Source organism: Astyanax mexicanus, chromosome 6 (assembly GCF_023375975.1).
Source record: "Astyanax mexicanus isolate ESR-SI-001 chromosome 6, AstMex3_surface, whole genome shotgun sequence".
Taxonomy (NCBI): Eukaryota; Metazoa; Chordata; class Actinopteri; order Characiformes; family Acestrorhamphidae; genus Astyanax; species Astyanax mexicanus.
This window is the reverse complement of record NC_064413.1, coordinates 7,784,304-7,805,318: the sequence shown is the minus strand read 5'-3', so window position 1 is coordinate 7,805,318 and position 21,015 is coordinate 7,784,304. Positions and strand designations below refer to the sequence as shown.

The 21,015-nt window shown below is 36.9% G+C and overlaps 1 protein-coding gene across 3 annotated transcripts; it reads left to right on the top strand.

Moving 5' to 3' along the window:
• The first annotated feature begins 1,773 nt into the window (after nt 1-1,773).
• Nucleotides 1,774-20,210, top strand: dbpb (D site albumin promoter binding protein b). Of its 3 annotated transcripts, none has more exons than XM_007256471.3 (5): nt 1,774-2,387; nt 5,793-6,007; nt 9,530-9,949; nt 15,537-15,790; nt 16,527-20,210. In XM_007256471.3, the coding sequence occupies exons 2-5, from the start codon at nt 5,815-5,817 to the stop codon at nt 16,740-16,742; spliced, it is 1,083 nt and encodes a 360-aa protein (XP_007256533.2). In that variant the 5' UTR covers nt 1,774-2,387; nt 5,793-5,814; the 3' UTR covers nt 16,743-20,210. The 3 variants fall into 3 exon arrangements, with proteins under 3 accessions (XP_007256533.2, XP_007256532.2, XP_049336359.1); XM_007256470.3 differs by having other exon boundaries at nt 1,775-2,387; nt 5,790-6,007; XM_049480402.1 differs by lacking the exon at nt 1,774-2,387 and having other exon boundaries at nt 3,029-6,007.
• The last annotated feature ends 805 nt before the right edge of the window (nt 20,211-21,015 follow it).

Genomic DNA, 21,015 nt, shown 5'->3' with positions numbered 1-21,015 from the left:
AAGTATTAATTAATTACTACTTTAAGATTATCTACAAACTACCTGGTGTTATTTACATTAGTCAGGATAAAGAAAGATGGCGTTTTGTTGGATACAGGCCCTTTAAAACTATATATCACTTTCAGATTACTGCTATAGATTATCTGGACAGGATAAGAACTCCTGCTTTGTTTATGACTGACCTTTCCTCAAACTTGGCCACATTATGGTGGATTACCCTCTACCACCCTGTCATAGCTCGCCCTGCTGCTGCTGGGTTACAGAGGGTTAAGCCCAGATAGCAACAGTATGCTGAATCAATGTTCATTTTTCCATAACATTAGTGCATTGAAACAACATTGATTTAACATTGATTCAACCTTACGGGTTTGTATGTATTGTTTATATTAAACTTTACTTACATTATATATATATATATATATATATATATATATATATATATATATATATATATATATATATACACACACACACACACACACAACCTTAGAAAATGTAATGCAACATAAAAATAACGTTTATTCAACGTTCTTTTTGCTATCATGGCAGAATATTTTCTCTAAATTTGCTGTTCCACCTCAGGATTATCAGGTTCATCCTGGGCAAACCCATTTCCTTCACACACACACACACACACACACACACACACACACACACACACACACACAGCATATCCACGGTTCCGAGCTGCTGTCCTGGCGCTGTGTACTCTCACGCGGCTGTAGCATGGGGGGAATGTGTGGGCGGGGCCGAGAAACACGCCTCCGCCAACCCGCGCCGCCGAGGGGAGGAGTCCGGGAGTCTCTCGGCCAATGACGGAGAGGCGGCGGCCATGCCGGCATTGTGCGCGCGTGCTGCTGCCATGTGCTCTCGTGAAGCGTCTCCGTACTTTTAAGGGACACCGCGTGCACGAGCTGCTCACGTTTTCAGCGGATTAGCAGCGAGGAGAAAAACTGCCTCTCTCTCTTTCCCTCCCTCCCTCTCTCTCTCAATCACTTTCAATCACTCGTCCTCTCTGTATGACTCTGGAAAAACTACAATAATAAATACTTTAATATTAATAATAATAATGCTAGTAGGGACTGTATCATTGCTACTATATGTATATATCTCTTTCCGTCCCTCTCTTACTGTATGACTCTGGAAAAATATATAATAATAATAAAAAAATAATAATAAGAATATTAGTAATAATAATAATAACAAGAAGAGGAAGAAAATAATAATAATAATAGTCATTAGTCACTATGATATTAATACAATAATACAATGTAATCAACAGTATATAAGTATTTATGAAGTCAATGCATAAAATGCTGGTTAAGCCTTAAAGACAGAAAGAACAAAGTGAACAAAACGTGACAAAAAAGTAAAACAAAATTCATAACAAGCAAAAACATAAAAAGCAAATGTCATTAAAAAATGTTTGCATACATATATACACAAAATCCTATGAAATATGTATGAAATATTTAAATACAATATTTATTTTTATACATTTTATTTTGTGTATATAAACCACTGTATGTACTATAAGCTATAACACATAACCAGTGTCTGTAGTTGTTATTATAGTATAGTATATTATAATAGTATAACAGTAATAATATGATTCAGGTTGTTTACTGAATCGATTCGTTATTAGTGAATCATTGATGGATTCGCTATCATTGATTTATTTATTTATATATATTTTTACTCACTCGCTCTCTCGCGCGTGCCTCTCACGAGGGGGCGTGCCTCATTAATGTTATTAATATTCATGAGGCCGGGGAAGAGGTGTGACGTCACGTGACTTCGCCCGTGTTCGTTCCAGCTGAGCGAGGAGCCTGAGACACACGCGCACGCGCGCGCGCACACACAGCGAGGAAGGGAAAAAGCGATAGAGGCTGAAGAGAGAGAGAGCGAGGGAGCGAGCGATAACATCCAGCCAATCACAGCGTGCCGTCGCCACGGGCTGCTCGTGCACGGGTCCGTTCCCCCCCGCGTTTTGTTTTCATTTCTTTTTTTCAGGGATCGCCGTTCGGGCTCTTCACCGGGTTCTCGCGCGTCTCCGCTGTGATTTTCTGCCTCCGCCGGAATTTCCCACCGTTTTTCCTCCTAAACAGCAACTTTCCCGTCTTTGCGCACGGAGCTCCGTTTAATCCTGGACGCACGTGAATCATTTTTCCATCTGTGCAAAGTTTCTGTAGCTCTGGAGTAACTGCAAGGGATTTTAAACGCTTTAACCCAGTGGACTACCAGCAGCACCACCAGCAGCACCAGCTCAACCACCTAACTCACCTACAACACCTCCAGAACCTCCTCCAGCAGCAGCACCACCACATGCAGATAGAGATAGTATGCAACTCATATTCTGAAGCAGCCTTCACTGAAGAAGCCTAAAGGTAAGCCTGCTCAGATCTCCACTGCTTTAGATAGCCAAGAAAAAGATCTGCACTGATATTAAACTAGTGCATGTATCCAGATCTTGTAGTTCTGAAATGCTAATTATGAGAAATGTTATAGTTAAAACCCCTAAAGAAGATGAAATATGAAATGGATTTTTTTAAGGGCCCATATAGTGCAAATCTGAACCACTCTACCAGGTATGAAATTGAATGCTCCTACATATACAGTTAGGACTATATATATATATATATATATATATATATATATATATATATTATATAATATTTCACATTATGATCATTATATATATATATATATATATATATATATATATATATATATATATTTCACATTATGAGCATTATATATATATATATATATATATATATATATATATATATAATGCTCATAATGTGAAATATTAGTTGAACCACTAAAAAGATTGCAGTTAAAGGGCCCATACCGTGCAAAAATGAATCACTCTAATGTTTCAAAATAAGAGTTTGATGCAGAATATAAACAGTGTCAAATTTACCCCCATTTGCATACCAGAAATGGTACATCACAAACTTGCTGTTTACTCGCTGTTTACAGTTTACAGTTCTCAGTTTTTGAAAAAACATAATACAATAAAAAAAAAATTGTTTGACGCAGCATATAAACATTGACAATTTTTCTGATTTTGTGATGTCACAAACCTGGCCTGCAGCCTTTAAAGCCTATTCTTACTGAACTTATAAGGTGTGTTTCAGCTCAGGCCAGCCAATACATACACTGGTCTAAAATGGAAAATTAAATAAAATTATTAACGGCTCATGCTGTGTAAAATAAATCACTCAATTTTTTAAAATAAGAGCTTAGATGCAGAATATAAACATTGTCAGAATTTCGCAAAAAACTCTTTTGTGATGTCACAAACCTGGCCTACAGCCTACAGTCTGTCCTTACTGAAGTTATAAGGAGCGTTTCAGCCCAGGCCAGCCAATCAGAATGGAGATCAGCTGCTTTTCCACACTCTTTATCTGCACTGGTCTTAAAGTAGTGCATGTGTCCAGACCTTATAGCTCTGAATGAGAAATGTTACAGTTAAAGCACTAAAAAATATGGAAAATGAAATGTAATTATTAAAGGGCCCATACTTTGCAAAACTGAATTTCTCCCAATTTTTCAAAATAAAAGTTTAATGCAGTGTATAAGCATTGACAAAAATGGTACATCATTAATTTACGTTTTGTGATGTCACAAACCTGGCCTACAGCGCTTATTCTTACTGAAGCCTATTCTTACGGAAGTTATAAGGAGTGTTTCAGCCCAGGCCAGCCAATCAGAACAGAGATCAGCTAATTTCATGTCTGTATTGTGTTTTAAGTGCACATTTGTTCTGTGTTAGCTTCTAGCACACCAGTAGCAGATATAACATTCTCACAAATGCGCAATTTAGGTGTGTTTTCCTGGCAAATATGGGTTGTGTTTTGTACCCCACTGGGATTGGCAATGCTATTCTGGCAAATAGATAAAGGCTAATTATTTCTTTATAGTGTAATTAAAGTGTTAAAATAGTGTTGTAAAGCTATTCACACTGTTAAAAACAGTGTACCATGTGCAGACATAGGCCTGTTAACCTTATAATATCCTTAAAACAATGACTTTACTGAAATTAAAGGGCCTATACAGTGCAAAACTGAAATGCTCTTAATTATTCATATTTTCTCTAAACCCATACATGACACAGTGCCCCCCCAAACATCCAATTTTTATAGGCTATTTTAAATTTGAACTGAGGGTGGAGTCAGCAAAAAACAGAGGGTTTTGTGGCCCTTTAAGTGCATACCTCACGGTTATTAGCTTAGCGTAGCATGTTGAGTAAAGCCAAGGTGTTTATACAGTATGTGTTTAAAGCATGTTAGCATGGGCTTCAATAGACAAATTTATAAATGGCTGTCAGACTCTGATGCCAACTGCTGGGGCGACTCAGCCAGTGGTATTTCAAACACACCTGTAAATTCTTGGTTCAGGTGTGTTGACCGAGAAAGCATGCACCTGTACTGTAGTTACCTGCAGAAATGATATGCTGGCAATATTAATATATCATATTTCTCATAATTGTACTGTTATAAGATATTTAAAAGTGTCACATTTTAGACTGATACAGTGTTCTGTGTTTTTATGATAATCTAGAAATTAGATGTTACAAATAGTTAAGATTGCAGAATGTTATGTTAATGGAATTAAAGGGCCCATATCATGCAAATCATATTATGAATTTTCACTCATTTTTTTTTCTAAAATAAGAGTTTGATTTAGTGTGTCAAAATTATCAAATATTTAAAATCCCACAATCTCCTCCCCTCGGTCAAGTGGTCCAGCGGACTAAGGCACTGCCACTATGATCAGGAGATAGCTGGTTTGAATCCTGTTCATGTAGCTTGCTATAAGCTGCTGGAGCCCTGAGAGAGCACAATTGGCTTTGCTCTCTCTCCTAGTGTGAGTTGCTGTACTTCCCGCCGAGAAATTAGATGTAGCCAATGCTACATAAGCAGGAGTTTGAAAAAAGGTGGTGTATCAAAGGAGGCATGTGCTAGTCTTCACCCTCCTGGTGTTGGGGAATCACTAGTGATATGGGGAATCCTAATTAGTGGGTTAGGTTTTTGGCCTTGTTGATTTGGGGAGAAAATGGGATAAAAAAAAAGAAAGAAAGAAAAAAAACGTATATTCTAAAGTCGCTGTTTTGTGATGTGACAAAGCCTGTTTACGCATATTAATATAATATTAACCCAGTACCCATATCATGAAAACGTAATTTTCCTTATATTAAATGTTTCAATATATCAAATACATATAGAAATATTTGAAAATATGAAAAAATACTGTAATTGTATGGTCAGGTATATTAAATATTTTTGTTTGAGATCTTAATTTAATTTAAGTAAGATATAGATTTGAAATGCTCATGGAAAATTAACAGTATAGAATATAGCCATTACAGAGTTAGCAGTAGTAAGCAGCTCAGAAAATAGTAACTTACTCTTAAAGCCTATAACATAATGGCCAGCATGTTAATTATAATATATGATCTGCAAAGTTAACATAAGGTAGTCTAGGGGGAAATGACTACTCACTGACTCTGAGGGTCAGAAACTGAGGGACAGTCACGATTATAATGCAAATAGATGGTGCCTGAAGCCAATAAAAAAGTATCTGACAATGGCAACAGACTAAACTCAATTATTATGAGTTAATTTACTGTTAAGCTCCCATTTGAATGCATAATTTAGAAGTTTAATATGCTGAAATAAAAATGTGGAAAATCACATGTATGGGCCCTTTAGATCTTGCAGTGTGCTTGTTTACTCACTCTTCAGGGTCATGTGATTTATTGCTGTGTGTTCATTGAATAGTAGTGATCTCCTCCAGCGTCAGCTGATGGCCGGGCCACTCTCTCAGCTCCTGCCCCCTGACCTGCCCCCTGCTGGAGCCAGCCCGCAGTGCGGCAGCTCCAACCAGCCAGGAGGCTCCCTGAGCGGCGGACAAATAAACTCTGTGGCTAACCTCAAATCCCTCCTGCAGCTGCCAATGAAGGGGGACCAGCGCTTCAGAGACTGCTGTGAAATAAAGGGTGAGGACACAAACACTATACTATAGCTATTCATCTTCTGTTTTATAAGTACTTTTTAAATAATAGCTACATTTAGAGTGTTATTAATATATATATATATATATATATATATATATATATATATATATATATATATATATTCACCCTAATGAGAGACTGTAGCTCCACCTCTCAGTGTATAACATCACAATACCTACATTTAGAGTATTATTAATACAGTAGCTTGAAAAGCTATTTGCCCCTTACAAATTTCTTTAGTTTTTCTTACATTCTTACATTTTTCAGATTATCAAACAAACTTTAATATCATACACATATAACCTGGGTAAACATAAAAAAACACCTTTTATTTAATTTATTAAGGAAAAAAAACTATCCAAACCAGTCTAGCATTTTATAAAAAGCTGAGTTTAATTTTACTAACCACAACCAGGCCTGATGACTACCAGACCCGTAGAATCAAGAAATCATTAAAAATAGAACCTGTATGACAACATTAAGCAGCTAAAAAAAGTCATTGGTCATCTATCAGTCTGGAAAAGGTTACAAAGTTATTTCTAAAGCTTTGGGACTCCAGAGAACCACAGTTAGAGCTATTATTCACAAATAGTGACTTCCCAGGAGTGACAAACAATTCCAAAAGGGCATGGACAACTCATCCAGGAGGTCACAAAAGAACCCAGAACAGCATTTAAAGAACTGCAGGTTTCACTTGTCTCAGTTTAAGTCAGTGTTATTTTTTCAATAATATGAAAGAGACTGGCAAAATTGTCAATGGTACCAAAATGAAGGTTTTGGAGTGGCCTAGTCGCTCCTAGTAGAAAAATATCCAATGCATGAAATTAAAACAATTCTGTAAAGAAGAGTGGGCCAACATTTCTAAAAAATTCCACAGAGATGTAAAAGACTCGTTGCCAGTTATCAGTAAAGCTTGATTGCAGTTGTTGCCGCCAAGGGTAGCACAATCAAATTATTAGGTTTAGTGGGAAAATACTTTTTACACAGGGCTAGGTTGGTTTTGCCATTTTTTTTTACTTTAATAAATAAAATTATTATTATATAAAAAAAAGTGATTTTTATATTTACTTTGGACAAATACTTTTTCAAGCCACAGTATATATTCACCCTGATGAAAGACTCAAGCTCCACCTCCTTCAGTGTATATAATCATAATACCTACAATAATAGTTTTATTACTATATATATATATGGTCACTCAGTAGTTTGTCTTTATTGCTGGTATATAGATTGAGGTAGGGATTTTTACCCATACCAAACTTTTAAATAATTTCTAAAATACTGTGTCTGAGTCTGGATAGGCCATTATTTGTGATTTGTATGGAACAGGCAGCTTAAATACATTAAATATATTCTTTACATTCACATCATGCAGTGGAGCAGCTACGGTAGGTTTGTCTGGTTCTTTAGTTCTGCACTGGAGTTATAAGGATAATGTAAAAAGATATGGAAATATATGTACACCAATTAGGACTGTTCCTACATTGTGCCTACACATTTGCCTGTAACCATGTGGAGGTGTTCTGGATTGCCTTATAGATATGCTTATGTGGTTTCTGACACTGCCTCTATGCATATATCATTTTTGTGCATGTCTTATTCTTTTTTATAGATAACAGTACTGTGCACAATATATATAAACGCAATAGCGACTCTGTTACATAGTGGCATACAAAAGAATAAAACAAAAGAAGAAAAAATATATATAGTAAAACAACATTAAATATAATTAAAAACAGGTTATGGGTAACAATTGGGTATACTACAATATATTGTGAAACAAACTCATGATGGTAAAAAAACCCACTTATAAAGGCTGATATATAAAGCCAATATTTAGGGTTTTTCGGAACTGATCCCCCTTTTATTATTAATACTACTACTACTACTACTACTAAAAATAAAAATACTACATAATAAAATTACTGCATTAAAATAGCTTATTACTCTAAAGGTAACGGAATCTCTTTTACAGTTTATTCACAACAAACAAAGAAAATGGGTAAAATATTGACACGTAAGAAGTGCAATAATATTATCTTACTTCAGTAAAAGATAAGCTTTTTCCAGTGTCTCCGCATTCCTACAGAGGGCTTCCACAGCATCCTCTATAAAAATTACATCTTAATGATATTTAGATGAGTGTGTCATCTTTAATAATTAATAAATTATACAATAAAAATGTGAGCAATAACTGCAGTCCAGCCTCCAATTCTTGTTGGTGTCTGGAGAGGTGCCTGAAGTGTTAATTAAATATCGGCATTGTGTACAAAATGATGTTTTTTATGTTTTTTTAGAAAATCTGATTATTCAGTCGATCACTACTCAACGATATTTCACAAGACAATTCTCTATGATACTGCAATACTTCTACACAGCATCTAATACTCTAAAATAATCAAATACCAGGAATTAAAGATTTATTGGTGTCAGTTTCACAGAATTTAATAACCAGTATTATTCACCACAGGTTTACCCTATCCATTTGATTAGTGCCTCCATGTGGAGTAATGAAGCAGTAACTTTAGTAAGTCTAATTGGGGGTCGAATCTTAGGGAGTTTAGAGCACCTATGTTTCAATAAATACATGCATATTTGATATCACAAATCAATAATATAATGCAAACCAAAAACTATACGATATTTCCACATATCAATATATTGTCCCACCCCTAGTGGGGATGCTAATCGTTTACCACTGGTCAGAGCAGGGTGATACAGGGTGCTGCTAGCTGGCAAGCTGTGATACAGAATTCTGAGACAGATTTAATTTTTAATAGTATTGGTATGTTTAACTGACTAAGCCGGGTCAGCAGTGGACTGTTTGTTTCTGAATTAAAACAGCTTGTTTTTATCCTCACTGATTACACAAGATAAATTTCAGGTTATGACTTAGTCAACCTAAAAGGTTCAAAAGCAGCCTGAAATCTTCCCGCCTGAAAGTATTTCCTCAGGGCGAATTGAGGGCGAATTGAGATTTTTACAGCTATTCTTAAGGTGGGGCTGCTTTTTCAGTTTAGCGGTTAAAGGAAAAATCCACCTTAAGGTTCAAAATTCCTCATTCGGTCATTCAGAGCAGTTTGGTTTGAAAACCTCTATTTTAAAGAAACCTATTGAGATTTATACACAATAAAATCCACAGTGTTAAAATCACAATGTAAAAAAATGGCCCTAGGCATTTTCCCAGCAACCCAACTCATTGAAAGTGTTAAAACACAACTCTTTAAATAGTTATTATGTGTATTTTTTTTGGAGGGGGGTTGTGTTGTTTGTGGGCGTTATTTGTGTGTTTATGTTATATGGGTTAGCTGTACTGGTTCCATTGGTGCAGTGGAGTTGGGTTGGAAGTTGGATAGTCTTCTGTGCTGGGTGGTGTATTATGAGAGAACCACTACTTGTGTACCTACCTATAATCTGGAAAACTGTTGAAATAAACTCTGCACTTGAGTTTTTGCTGAAACATTGAATGTTAAATGCTGACCTGGTTCTCTATCTCTCTTTCAGATAAGGACAGGTTAGATGTAGACGAGGACTCTATGGGTCGGTGTATCGGACGCGGACGGGGTGCTGGTGGTCTCGCCTCGGACGGTGCAGGCAGCTCCAGCACTTCTGGTTTCTCCAACGGCACAAACGGCTTCCTGGGCGGGTCGCTATGGGAGCGGACGCTGCCGTGCGACGGCGGCCTGTTTCAGCTGCAGTACATGGACCTGGAGGAGTTCCTGACGGAGAACGGCATGGGCAGCATTAACGGCGGCTCCAACGCCGCACAGGTTCCCTCACAAAGCTCCCAGTGCATGCCCACCTCCCCACTGCCCTGTTCTTCGTCTTCATCGTCGTCATCATCATCGTCGTCGTCAGCCTCCGCCTCTTCCTCGCCCACGCTGCTCGGCCTGGACATGATGAGGAATGGTGACTGCCTGCACGGTGAGTCCTTGTTTTTTGTCCTCGTCAACTCCATGTTTTAAACACTTGCCTGACCAAAAAAAAAGGTCACACACTCTACACTCTACTATGGTTTAGGTCTGGACCCCCTTTGGACCCTTTCACTATCTTTTCCCCATGAATCCTGGCATTGTCAAGCTTGTACAGAAGGCACTAGGCATGCCTAGCTGCCTCTCTTTTTACCCTGATGCTCCATCATCACTCAGGTTAAATCAGGTTAAATCTTGACTCATCAGACCACATGACCTTCTTCCATTGCTCCAGAGTCCAATCATTTAAAGCCGTTTTCGCCAGTTAGCCTTATTGATAAGTGGTTTTCTTAAAGATAAACAGCTGTTAAATCCCAATCCCTTGAGTTCCCTTTACTGCATTTTGCGTATGGAAATGCTCTTACTTTCACTATTAAACATATCCCTGAGTTTTAGTGTTTTTTTTATATTATATGATTACACCATCATATAATAGTAATGTGCTGGACAGTTCTAGTTCTAAACCCGTTTCAGTAATCTCCTAAGATGTTGTCTGATTGATGCATTCCAATAAATTGATCCTTCTGAAACAGAATAACATGTTTTTCATGAACCACAGGACCACAGTGTCTTTCCACATGGTTGTTTATTAAGTGAGAAGCTACTCACTGCATCAGTTAGGATTAAGTACTGTAAACTGATGCCAACTGAAGCATAATCACTTCCTGCAGTAATTATCCAATGGGAGGCTCTTACCTATTTGCTTAGTTAAATCCAGGTAATGACCTTTTTTGGCCAGGTAGTGTAGATTTCCATCACTTACGTAAGGGACAGAGGTAAGTCCGAGAGGTCATCTGTAAGTTCATCTAGTCTACGTAAAGTTTAGGTCTTTGCAGCTCATGTTTGACGTTTGGTTTCAGGGAACATTGCAGCAAAGATTTTCATTGTTAGTGTTGTCCCATTAATCAAAGCATGTGGTAAAGAATTTTAGATTGAGGTTAAATTCATTTATTAATATACATGGATTACGGCATTTACGGCCTGCGATAAATTCCAGTTTTGTACTAATAATTTGTATTGGATAAGCAAAGATGGGTAGAGGATCTCTAGTTTGTAACAAATGTGAAAGAAAATAATTGAAATGTTTAAAAACAATTTTCCTCAAAGAAAGACTTGAAAGGTTTTGCTTATTTCTCCCTCTACAGCCCATAATATCAATCAACCATTCACCACACCAACAACTACACAAATACCCGCTAAACCACCAACCACTACACCACACCAACCACTAAACCAATACCTACTACACCATACCAACCACTAAACCACAGCAACCACCAACCCAATACCCACTCTACCACTCAAACCACCCGCACACCAGTCACTCTTATACACTTCAGTCTGAATGGATTATTGATAAAAGTTCAAACACCCTTAAAATCCCAGTAATCTCCCAACAACCTGACCCTGCCTGAAGGATCTGATTTATGAGACCTTGCTGAGTGTGTGTGTGTGTTTGTGTGTGTGTGTGTGTGAGGCCCTTGTTTATCCTATGTGCAGTTAAGACTCGGCTGGGCTTGGAATGTACAGTAAGTACACTGCTATCAGTCACGAGGGACATAACAGAAGATAAAAGACACATAGAAAGAGAGAGAGACAGAGAGAGAGAGAGCATGAGAGAGAGACAGATAGACCCAGCTAATGTTAGAGTTAACATTCTTAGAACATTCGGTCTGTCATGTTTCCTGGAATTTGTTAGAACATTTTTATTAAACATTTTTAAATGTTCTGGTAACATTGCTGCAATTCCTGTGTTAAGACTTTAATATTTAGTTTAGGGAATTATATTTTTAATGTTTCCATAATGTTAGTATTCGTCTAGCTGGGAGTGTTATGAGAGAAACGTTCTAATAACGTTTTGATCCAAACCATTAATATGTCACACGTTTTCAGAATGTCCTGTTAACATTACAGGCTTACCTTTCTGGAACCTTTTAAAAACATAGCTAAACATTCTTTTAATGTTCTGTTTTAGCTGGGGAGTAAGACAGAAAATATGAGATGGAGAGACAGAGAGAGAGACAGGCTAAGAGAAAGAGAAAAGGAAAGACAGAAAGAGGGAGACATTCAAAAAGAGACAGAAAAAAAGAGAGCCAGACAGAGAGACATGCAAAGAGAGAGAGACAGATAGACAGAGAAAGAACAACAGAAAGAAACAGAAACAGAGAGAAAGACAAACAAAAAAAAACAGAGAAGGAGATACACAAAGAGAAATAGAGAGACAGACAGAAAGAGAGAAGGAGAGAGAAAGGAGGAATGCAAGAGAGAAAAAGAGACAGACAGAGACATGCAAAGAGAGAGAGAGACAGGGAAAGAAAGACAGAAAAGTGAGACAGAAACAGAGATAAAGAGAGATAAAGATACATGCAATAAAAAGATATAGAGAGACAGACAGGAAAAGAGAGATAGAAAAAGAGAGAGAGACGGAAAGAGAGAGAGAGAGAATGAGAGAGAAAGAAGGAGGAATGCAAGAGAGAGAAAAAGAGAAGGAGAGAGACAGAAACAGATAAAGAGAGAGAGACAGAAAGAGATGAAGAGACAGAGAGAGACAGAAAGAGAGAGAGACAGAAAGAGATGAAGAGAGGGAGAGCTGGACAGCTGGACAGAACCGCACACATCTAATGAAAGGAAGTGAGCCAGTGTGTGTGTGAGTGAGTGACGGAGTGTGTGCTCAGCGCGCGTGTTTGTGAGTGTGTGCGCGAGAGTGTGTTTGTCTCTTCGCGTGTTTTCAAAATCTCTTCCTCATTTCACACACGTGGTGCGCATGCACGCGTTCTCTCACGTGCGGCGGCGAGAGCAGCAGAGTGAGAGAGGGCGGGAGGAGGAGTGGGAGGAGTGAGTGAGTGAGTGTGTCTGTGTACCAGTGTGTGTGTGAGAGTGTGTGAGGGCATGTGTGTGAGTGTGTGAGGGCATGTGTGTGTAAGAGGCGAGTTGAGAGGCGGAGTTAAAGGGCTCGTGGCATGGAAAACTTTCCTTATTTACCTCACAGTTTGTGATGTCGTATGTAAACAGTGTTTAAGGTTCAGTATATAACTTGATCAGAGGATGTCACAAAATTCATAACCCAGAAAACAAAAGTCGAAGTTAAATTCTCAAAATCTAATTTTTCCACCTCAAATGCACTAAAACGTTAATTTCTGACATCTGAATTAATTTTTGTTTTTAGTATTGAACTGTTTGTATTTTTGCAAAAGAAGTGGCAAAAAAAATTTCCAAAAGCAGTGTGTAAGACTGGTGGAGGAGAAGATTCCAAGATGCATGAAAAAATGCATGATTAAAACAAGGGTTATTCCAGCAAATATTAATTTCTAAACTCTTTAATCTTCATGAATATGAATTTGTTTTCTTTGCATTATTTGAGGTCAGAAAGCTCTGAATATTTATGTTATGTCAGCCATTTCTTATTTTCTGCAAATACATGCTCTAAATGACAATATTTTATTTGGAATTTGGGAGAAATATTATCTATAGTTAATAGAATAAAACAACAATGTTCATTTTACTCAAACATATACCTATAAATAGCAAAATCAGAGAAACTGATTCAGAAACTGTGGTCTCTTAATTTTTTTCAGAGCTGTATTGTCAACGAAATTGTCATAAACAATTTTATTGTCATTTTTAGACCATTAAATGTCACTGACAAAATGATAATAAAATAGCATGAGAAAGCATTTATACCCTTTTAAAGACAACAAAATTGTAATTAATCATAATTTGAGAAATATATATAGTTTTTCTTTCACCTACTGCTGTGTCCACACTGTGTGTATTGAGTCACAGTTATTAAAGCATAGGTCATTTAGCATAACTGGCTTAAATACTGTTCACTTTTATATATGTGATTATACATGCAAATAAACACAATTACCATGACTGACCTAGCTTGCACTGTGCTATTTCAGTCTAGAAAGAGACATTTAATAATAAAAATTAAGATTTATAAAAAAAAATAAGATTTTATGTTGTGCCCTCTTTGTTGTGGAGCATATGTTCAGCTTTGCTAATGGTCCATGTTGAAATTAGGCTAAAATTAGCATCTTACCTTAGAAACAAAACACTGATACCTTGAAAAAGTTGATTAAAAAAAGCTGTTCATAAATATAATGTTAATATAAAATGTTTTTTTATTAACATTACAGTTTTGTTTACTTAGCTTAGCTTTTAGCTACCCCCTCACCATCACCCAGCAGCGAGACCTGCTGAATTAGAGGAAAACATGGTGATACAGCAGTTCCTTACTATTGTCACATAATGCGCTTTAAAATCCGGTGTGCCTTATGTATAAAATAGACCAGAAAATAGATATCCATTGATAGTGCAGATTATAGTGCAAAAATATGGAACATCCGCTTATACAGCTTCCTATCTGTTTGAATAGGGAGACATAAATAATTATTATTTTTTTTGCTCTCTCCTTTCATCACTACCATTGTGTTGCTGGTTGGCAGTGGTGTCTGTTGGCTGACAGAATGAAGGACCAGTGCTGAGGATTCTGCAGTTTTCTCTAAGCATGTGGCAATTTAATAATACTGCACTGGTGACGGTTGGATAGGGTAGTGAGTTGGTGGGTTAATAGGCTCTGCTCTGTTTTAATTTGATTTTTATTTAAATAGAATTTAAATATAATCATCTCTGTGTTCACACCACAATCTTCAAACATCACTGATGAACAAAAACGTGACAAAAATGATGATATATATGATATATATATATATATATATATATATATATATATATATATTAATGCTATATATGATGAGGAAAAGTGGTGGAGTAATTGTGGGTAATGCAGTGTTTTACTTACTGCTGCCCTCTGCTGACCATTAGTGAAACTGCAGTTGTACACCAATGGAGTTTGACTCACTCAGGGCATATGTGCAAATTAAATAATAATAACACTTTCCAATAAGAGTACATTAACATTAACATTCATTTCATCAGAATATCTCAGCTGATTATTCACTTAATTAACGTCGATTGATGTCTCAATTCATTATTATTTACAACATAGCATCTTAAGCATTAACATTTACTAATGTTTAATAATGCTAAATAACTAGTGCTAATTAATAATTAGTTGAGACATTACTTAACCATTTAACAATGTTTATTACTGTTTCTGTTGTTTGTGACTCTTGTAAACCAACATTTATACTTAGTAAAGTAAAGTAACAAAGCATTTGTACTTCCTTGTTAGTTAATATTTGTGGCTGGTATGTGATTTGTAAAATAAACTACTATTTTAAACCAGTTGATTATATAAAATGGTATATATTACTGTATTAAATAATGGTAAAACTTTACAATAAGGGTCACAAATAGCAGTGCAGTAATTAACAATGTTAAATTATTAAATTATTTCCGACTAATTATTAATTGACGCTAGTTAAGACATTATTAAACATAAATGCATTTTAATGCTTAAGAATATTGTAAAGAGCTATAAATTAAACAATATGAATTATTTTATTTGTATAAACAATGCTATAAACAGCAGCAGAAACTCATGTTGTTTTTTTCTGTCTCCTTTTATTCAGGCACTCCTCAGGGCAGCCTAGACACCTCCCCCTCACCCTCCTCTAGCTCCTGCCCCCCACTCACAGCCCCGCCCGCAACCAACGGCAATGACATGGTGGTCACCTTCGATCCCGACCCTGCGGACGTGGCGCTGTCGAGTATTCCGGGACAGGAGGCGTTCGACCCGCGGCGGCATCGCTTCAGCGATGAGGAGCTTAAGCCCCAGCCCATGATCAAAAAGGCCCGCAAGATGCTCGTCCCCGACAACATGAAGGTAAATGCACCTGTACAAACCTATACAATGTTTAAATGGCAACAGAGCTTGTGAATATTTCTACACTGATGTGTGTGGTGGTGAGGAAGTGGAGTGTGTTCATGGAAAATTTCTGGTGTATTGCTATCTTGGCAACGAAAAACACAGGTGCAGACGTCAACATTCAGACGGCATTGCTATCTTGGCAACACAATTGCACTATACACCCCTGCTTGATACACACACACAAGGACACGCAGCCGTGCACATCAACAATGAACAGAATACAAACTAAAATAACATTGCTGTTCTTGTAAATGAGCTTCTGACACACCTTTACAGCATGAATGAGCAGGTCTGTTTCCTCTGCTGAGAAGTGCAGAAGCACTGCACCATTAAAATAGCAATCTGCCAAGTCAGAGCGCATTTGGTCCCTAAAGGGAATGGAACATGATGCTCGGGTTGGTTTATTTAACGTTACAGCCAAAACACACCCCTGATTAATTTAAAGAATTAGTATTTGCTTTTTTTGAGCATTTCGAGAGGCACACTTTCTTGACCTAAAATGGTCTGAACTAGGGTTCTAGAGCTCCTTTTAATTGTACTGTTTAGTTTTCCCCAGTAAACTTATCCTTTCAATCTAATATCATGACATTAACACATATAAAGCTATTTATTGTCAATAAGTGTAATTGCACTATGGCATTGTTGTATGTTTCCTGTCATTAATCATCTTCATTATCCTACCTCTCTCCAGGACGATAAATACTGGAGTCGACGCTCAAAGAACAATGAGGCGGCGAAGCGTTCGCGAGACGCCCGGCGGCTGAAGGAGAACCAGATCTCGGTGCGGGCTGCCTTCCTTGAGCGAGAGAATGCCTCCTTAAGGCAGGAGGTGGCCGACATACGCAAGGAACTTGGCCGCTGCCGCAACATCCTCAGCAAATACGAGAGCCGGCTGGTGGACCAGTGAGGAGGAGGAGGAAGAGGGGCGAGAGAGAGAGTGAAAGATTTAAAGAAAAGATTAAGAGAAAGAGAGAGACCACTGAATGTGTTCCAGGACGACGGACATAAGCTGAGAGCAGGGCTGCAGCGATTAGGTTAAAAAGTCGTCAGCAACGTCAGTTTTGACCTGCTGCTGTACTCAACAAAGTGCTCTACCATGCTTCATAATGTTCCTATGAACATACAGTGATTCTGACAGACTGTAATACACTTCAGGAAGCACAGGGGGCGCTCTATAATGCTCTTTAATGTTCATATGATCCACACTCTCATTCTTACAAACTGTAATACACTACAGGAAGCCTAGCAGGCGATATATGGGATATATTGGTTATTTTAGTGTATGAATGGAGTAATAGGCTACAGATTACTACTAACTCTAGAAAGTTGCAGCCCTGGCTTGGAAACAGAGGAACGTGGATGGACAGAAAGAGATTAAAGAGATTAAAATGCAGGGATGGACAAAAATGCCAGTTTTTAACCCTTTGATCAAGAGAGTTTCTATGGACTAAAAGAAATGTTGGCTTGTTATAAAATGCTTTTGATAATGGGGAGAATTGTATATTTTTGTACAATAGAGAAATGTGATATGGGAAGAGGTCATTTCTGACAAAACAATATATATATATAAATATATTAAAAACTAAAAACAGTACATACTATTGATGGCAGGGCTGTAAACAAGCTAGAGTTGATGTGTTTAAAATGCTGGAACTTTAAATCATTTTTTATAAAGCAATCATCACTTAAAGGGGGATATTTTACATCCATTTTCCAAAATTGCTTCATAATTAAAATGGTTAAAATCTATCAAAATCATTTAATCAGAGTGGGTTTGGTGTGAAACGCTCCTTTCTAGATCAACTTACCAAATCAGAACCGTTCACAGTGATGGTGAATGGAACGAGACGTCCAAGGCTTTTTTTTTTTTTTTAATACTTTATAATGCTTTATGAACCTGCACTATTAATATTAGTATATAGTACATACCTTATAGTATTAGTGATACTGTGAAATTGAGACGCAGCCATAGACTGATGTAACTGATCACCACAGAAATATAAACTGTTCATTCCAAATGTGTGACCAATAAGCTACTAAAAAGGAATCTGCCATAGGACAGTCCCACTGAGGACCCGCCCCCTACCGCTACTACAGCCTGGACTTTGAAATGCAGCTTATGTTTAACCATATTGAAGGCAATAGTCAAAGATTGTGACTTAAAACTTATTCATGTACAGTACCTGTCAAAAGTTTGAACATGCCTTAAATTCATTCAATTATTTTAAAATGTTCTGCATTGTAGATTGATACTAAAGTCATCCAAACTATGAAGAAAAACGTGAAATGGTTTAGTAAACAGAAAAGTGTTAAACAAACCAGAATATGTTTTATATTTTTAATATTTTATATATTTTTAATCTGGAATTTCAGGCGTTCAGTTTACAGCTGTGCTAAACTTATCAAGAGTTAATTACTTGAATTTCTTGTCTCTTAATGTGTTTGAGAGCATCAGTTGTAAACTTTTGAAGAGGTAGAGTTATGTGATTTGAGTAATGTGATAATCCATATTATAGCAAAAATCTTTTTAACTAAGTAAAAAAAAAATGACTTAAAGAAATGAAGGTGTGTCAATCCGAAACATTTCAAGAACTTTGACAGTATCCTCGAGTGAAGTCAGAAAGAGCATCAAAATCGTTATGATGAAACTGGCACTCATCAGGACCGCCCCAGGAAAGGGAGCAAGAGTTACCTCTGTTATTCAGGATAAGTTCATTAGAATTACCAGCCTCAGAGACCACAAGTTCCAGCATCACATAAATGCTTTACAGAGTATTCTGGTTTGTTTAACACTTTTAAGTTTCTACATGATTCCTGATGTGTTTTTTCGTAATCTGGAACTTTAGTACTTATTTAAAATGTAGGAAAAAAGGAAAAAGGAAATAGAAACACAGAAGACACACGTGTCTGTGCTTACGTATGACATAAAATAGTAAATATATATAAATATATTTGTCAGTCTCTAGTTTTAGATTTTATAGTTTTGACGCTTTTTCACGTACTTATTGACCCTCACTGTGAAGATGTGGTAAGTGGTGGTTGGTCAGTTTATTTTTTTTTTAAAAGCCAAGTGAACCACAGTTTCACACCAAATTTCACACCACTTTGAGTATGTTCATCCTCAAATTTAATGGACTTCCCCTTTAATGCAAACGATTATACAGATTATGAATACTGGGATTTGAATTCAGAGAACAGACTGTAAAGTATAAATATAAATATATATAAATACAACAAATGTGTTTCAAATAAGTTTTAAAAAACGATGTGGATGTACTTAAGCACTTGTCATGTAATTGCACAAACATGTGAAGGAGTGTAGGCAGGGAAAGGACGGGACATGTCTTCGTTTTACTTTTGTTTGTTTGTTTTCTTTATTCTTTTCTTATTATGGGATGGTTGAGAGAGAGAGAGACACCAAGAGAAAAAAGAGAGAGAGAGAGACTCTGTTGTGCATGAGCCCCTTTTTCTTACTTCTCCTCGTTTTGTTGAATCATGATTAGTGGTGATTAGTGTCGAGGCGAGTCTTCGTTACACACATACTCACTTTTCCTTTTCTTGTGTTACTGGAACACACACACACACACATACACACAAACACACACTGACACACAGACATCTAGGTGCATCCTCTTGATCCCCACCTCCCTACACCTATCCATCCACCTCCCCCCCACCCACATGGCTTAACACTACAGCAGTCCTCCCAGGACTACATTTCCCACAATCCCCAGCGCCAAAAAAAGGCGCCACAGTGTTTGAGTTCCCTAGTGTACTTGAACCCTCTTGCAGAAACTATCCTTGCTGTGCAAAGCATAGATCTGTACTATATTGATACGAATAGCAAGAATTGCCCTTATCTTGATTGTGTAGAGAATATCGTCTGTATTGTACACAGATGTATGTATTTTTCGATTTTTCAAAAAACAAACAAAAAACAGACAAAAAAAACAACAACAACAACAACAATGGGTTTGCATGTGGACGTTTTTTTTCGGGGGAACGATTGTGCTGTCCTTTTTTGCAGGTTGTCGCCCACTCGTATATGCAAACCAGTCCCAGGAAATGTGTGTTTTTACGCCTCTGCTTTCCCGGAGCTCACGCCGGACTCTCAGAGACTGACCAATCAGCGGCTGTGAAAAAGGCCGCTGCGTTTTTGGTTGAACTTTAGGGTCGCCAGCAGCCCGGCGGTGTTGGTCGACTCGTTTTCACTCTCCTGTAGACTTCAGTTCTTCGGTTCTTCGGTTCTTCGGTTCTCCCCCTCCCGACTCTCCACGTCCGTTTCTTTCTTCAGATGACCATTTTCTTTCAATCCTGATTGTTCTTTGATTGTTATTACTTTTAATATAATGATTAAACTTCTGTTCTTCCTTTGTTTTGCTGTCCTTGTCTTTTTATATATATATATATGTATATGTATGGTCCATCCAAAACTGCAGACACATTTATAATATGGGAAAATTTGACTCGTCAGTCAACTCAAGTTATAATTTAACCATCCCAAATTATTCCATTTTTAGAGTTTTAGACTTTTACCATTTAACATTTTAATCAATAAATCAATCACACTTTATTTTTAATACATTAAATGTAACTTTCATTTTCAAAGCTGCCCAGTATTTAAAATTTAAAGGGACTAAAAAAATAAAATAAAAATTAAAATCAACTAGTTAATCAGGTCAAAATTAGGATCTTATCAATCATTGGTTGAAATAAACAATGCCTGTAGTTTTCCATTTCCTCACTAAGTTCCTCACAGTGGAAAATGTTGGGGTTCCAATAATTAGTGCTAAAGATATTCAAATCAATAAAACAGCAAGGGTTTCCAAACCCTTTATGCACCTGCCTTGTTTTGTCTAAAGAATTATTGGACACTATAAATCCTATAAACTTAATTAAATTAATCACTTCTCAAATATCTGTCTTCATCTGATATATGATATATTTAACTGAAATTGCTGATCCGAACAACCAATGATTTATAAAAGAAAATCATAAAAAATATTTTTTTTCATAACACTGTACATACCATTTAATATACTACAAACTGTGACGAGATGCTGGATTTATATTCTTTAGCGAAAAGTTAGGTACTTAATGTAATATTAAATTCTTCACTTGTAAAGTCAACTAGATCAGAGCATTAGGCAGATGTTGTGGGGTGTTCCTGGTATGCAGTG

Bases quoted from the DNA above. Each gene is read 5' to 3' on its own strand.
- dbpb (XM_007256471.3), top strand. From the start codon at position 5,815: ATGGCCGGGCCACTCTCTCAGCTCCTGCCCCCTGACCTGCCCCCTGCT. The intron at 6,008-9,529 runs GTGAGGACACAA...TCTCTCTTTCAG, and splicing joins AGACTGCTGTGAAATAAAGG to ATAAGGACAGGTTAGATGTA. The intron at 9,950-15,536 runs GTGAGTCCTTGT...CCTTTTATTCAG, and splicing joins GAATGGTGACTGCCTGCACG to GCACTCCTCAGGGCAGCCTA.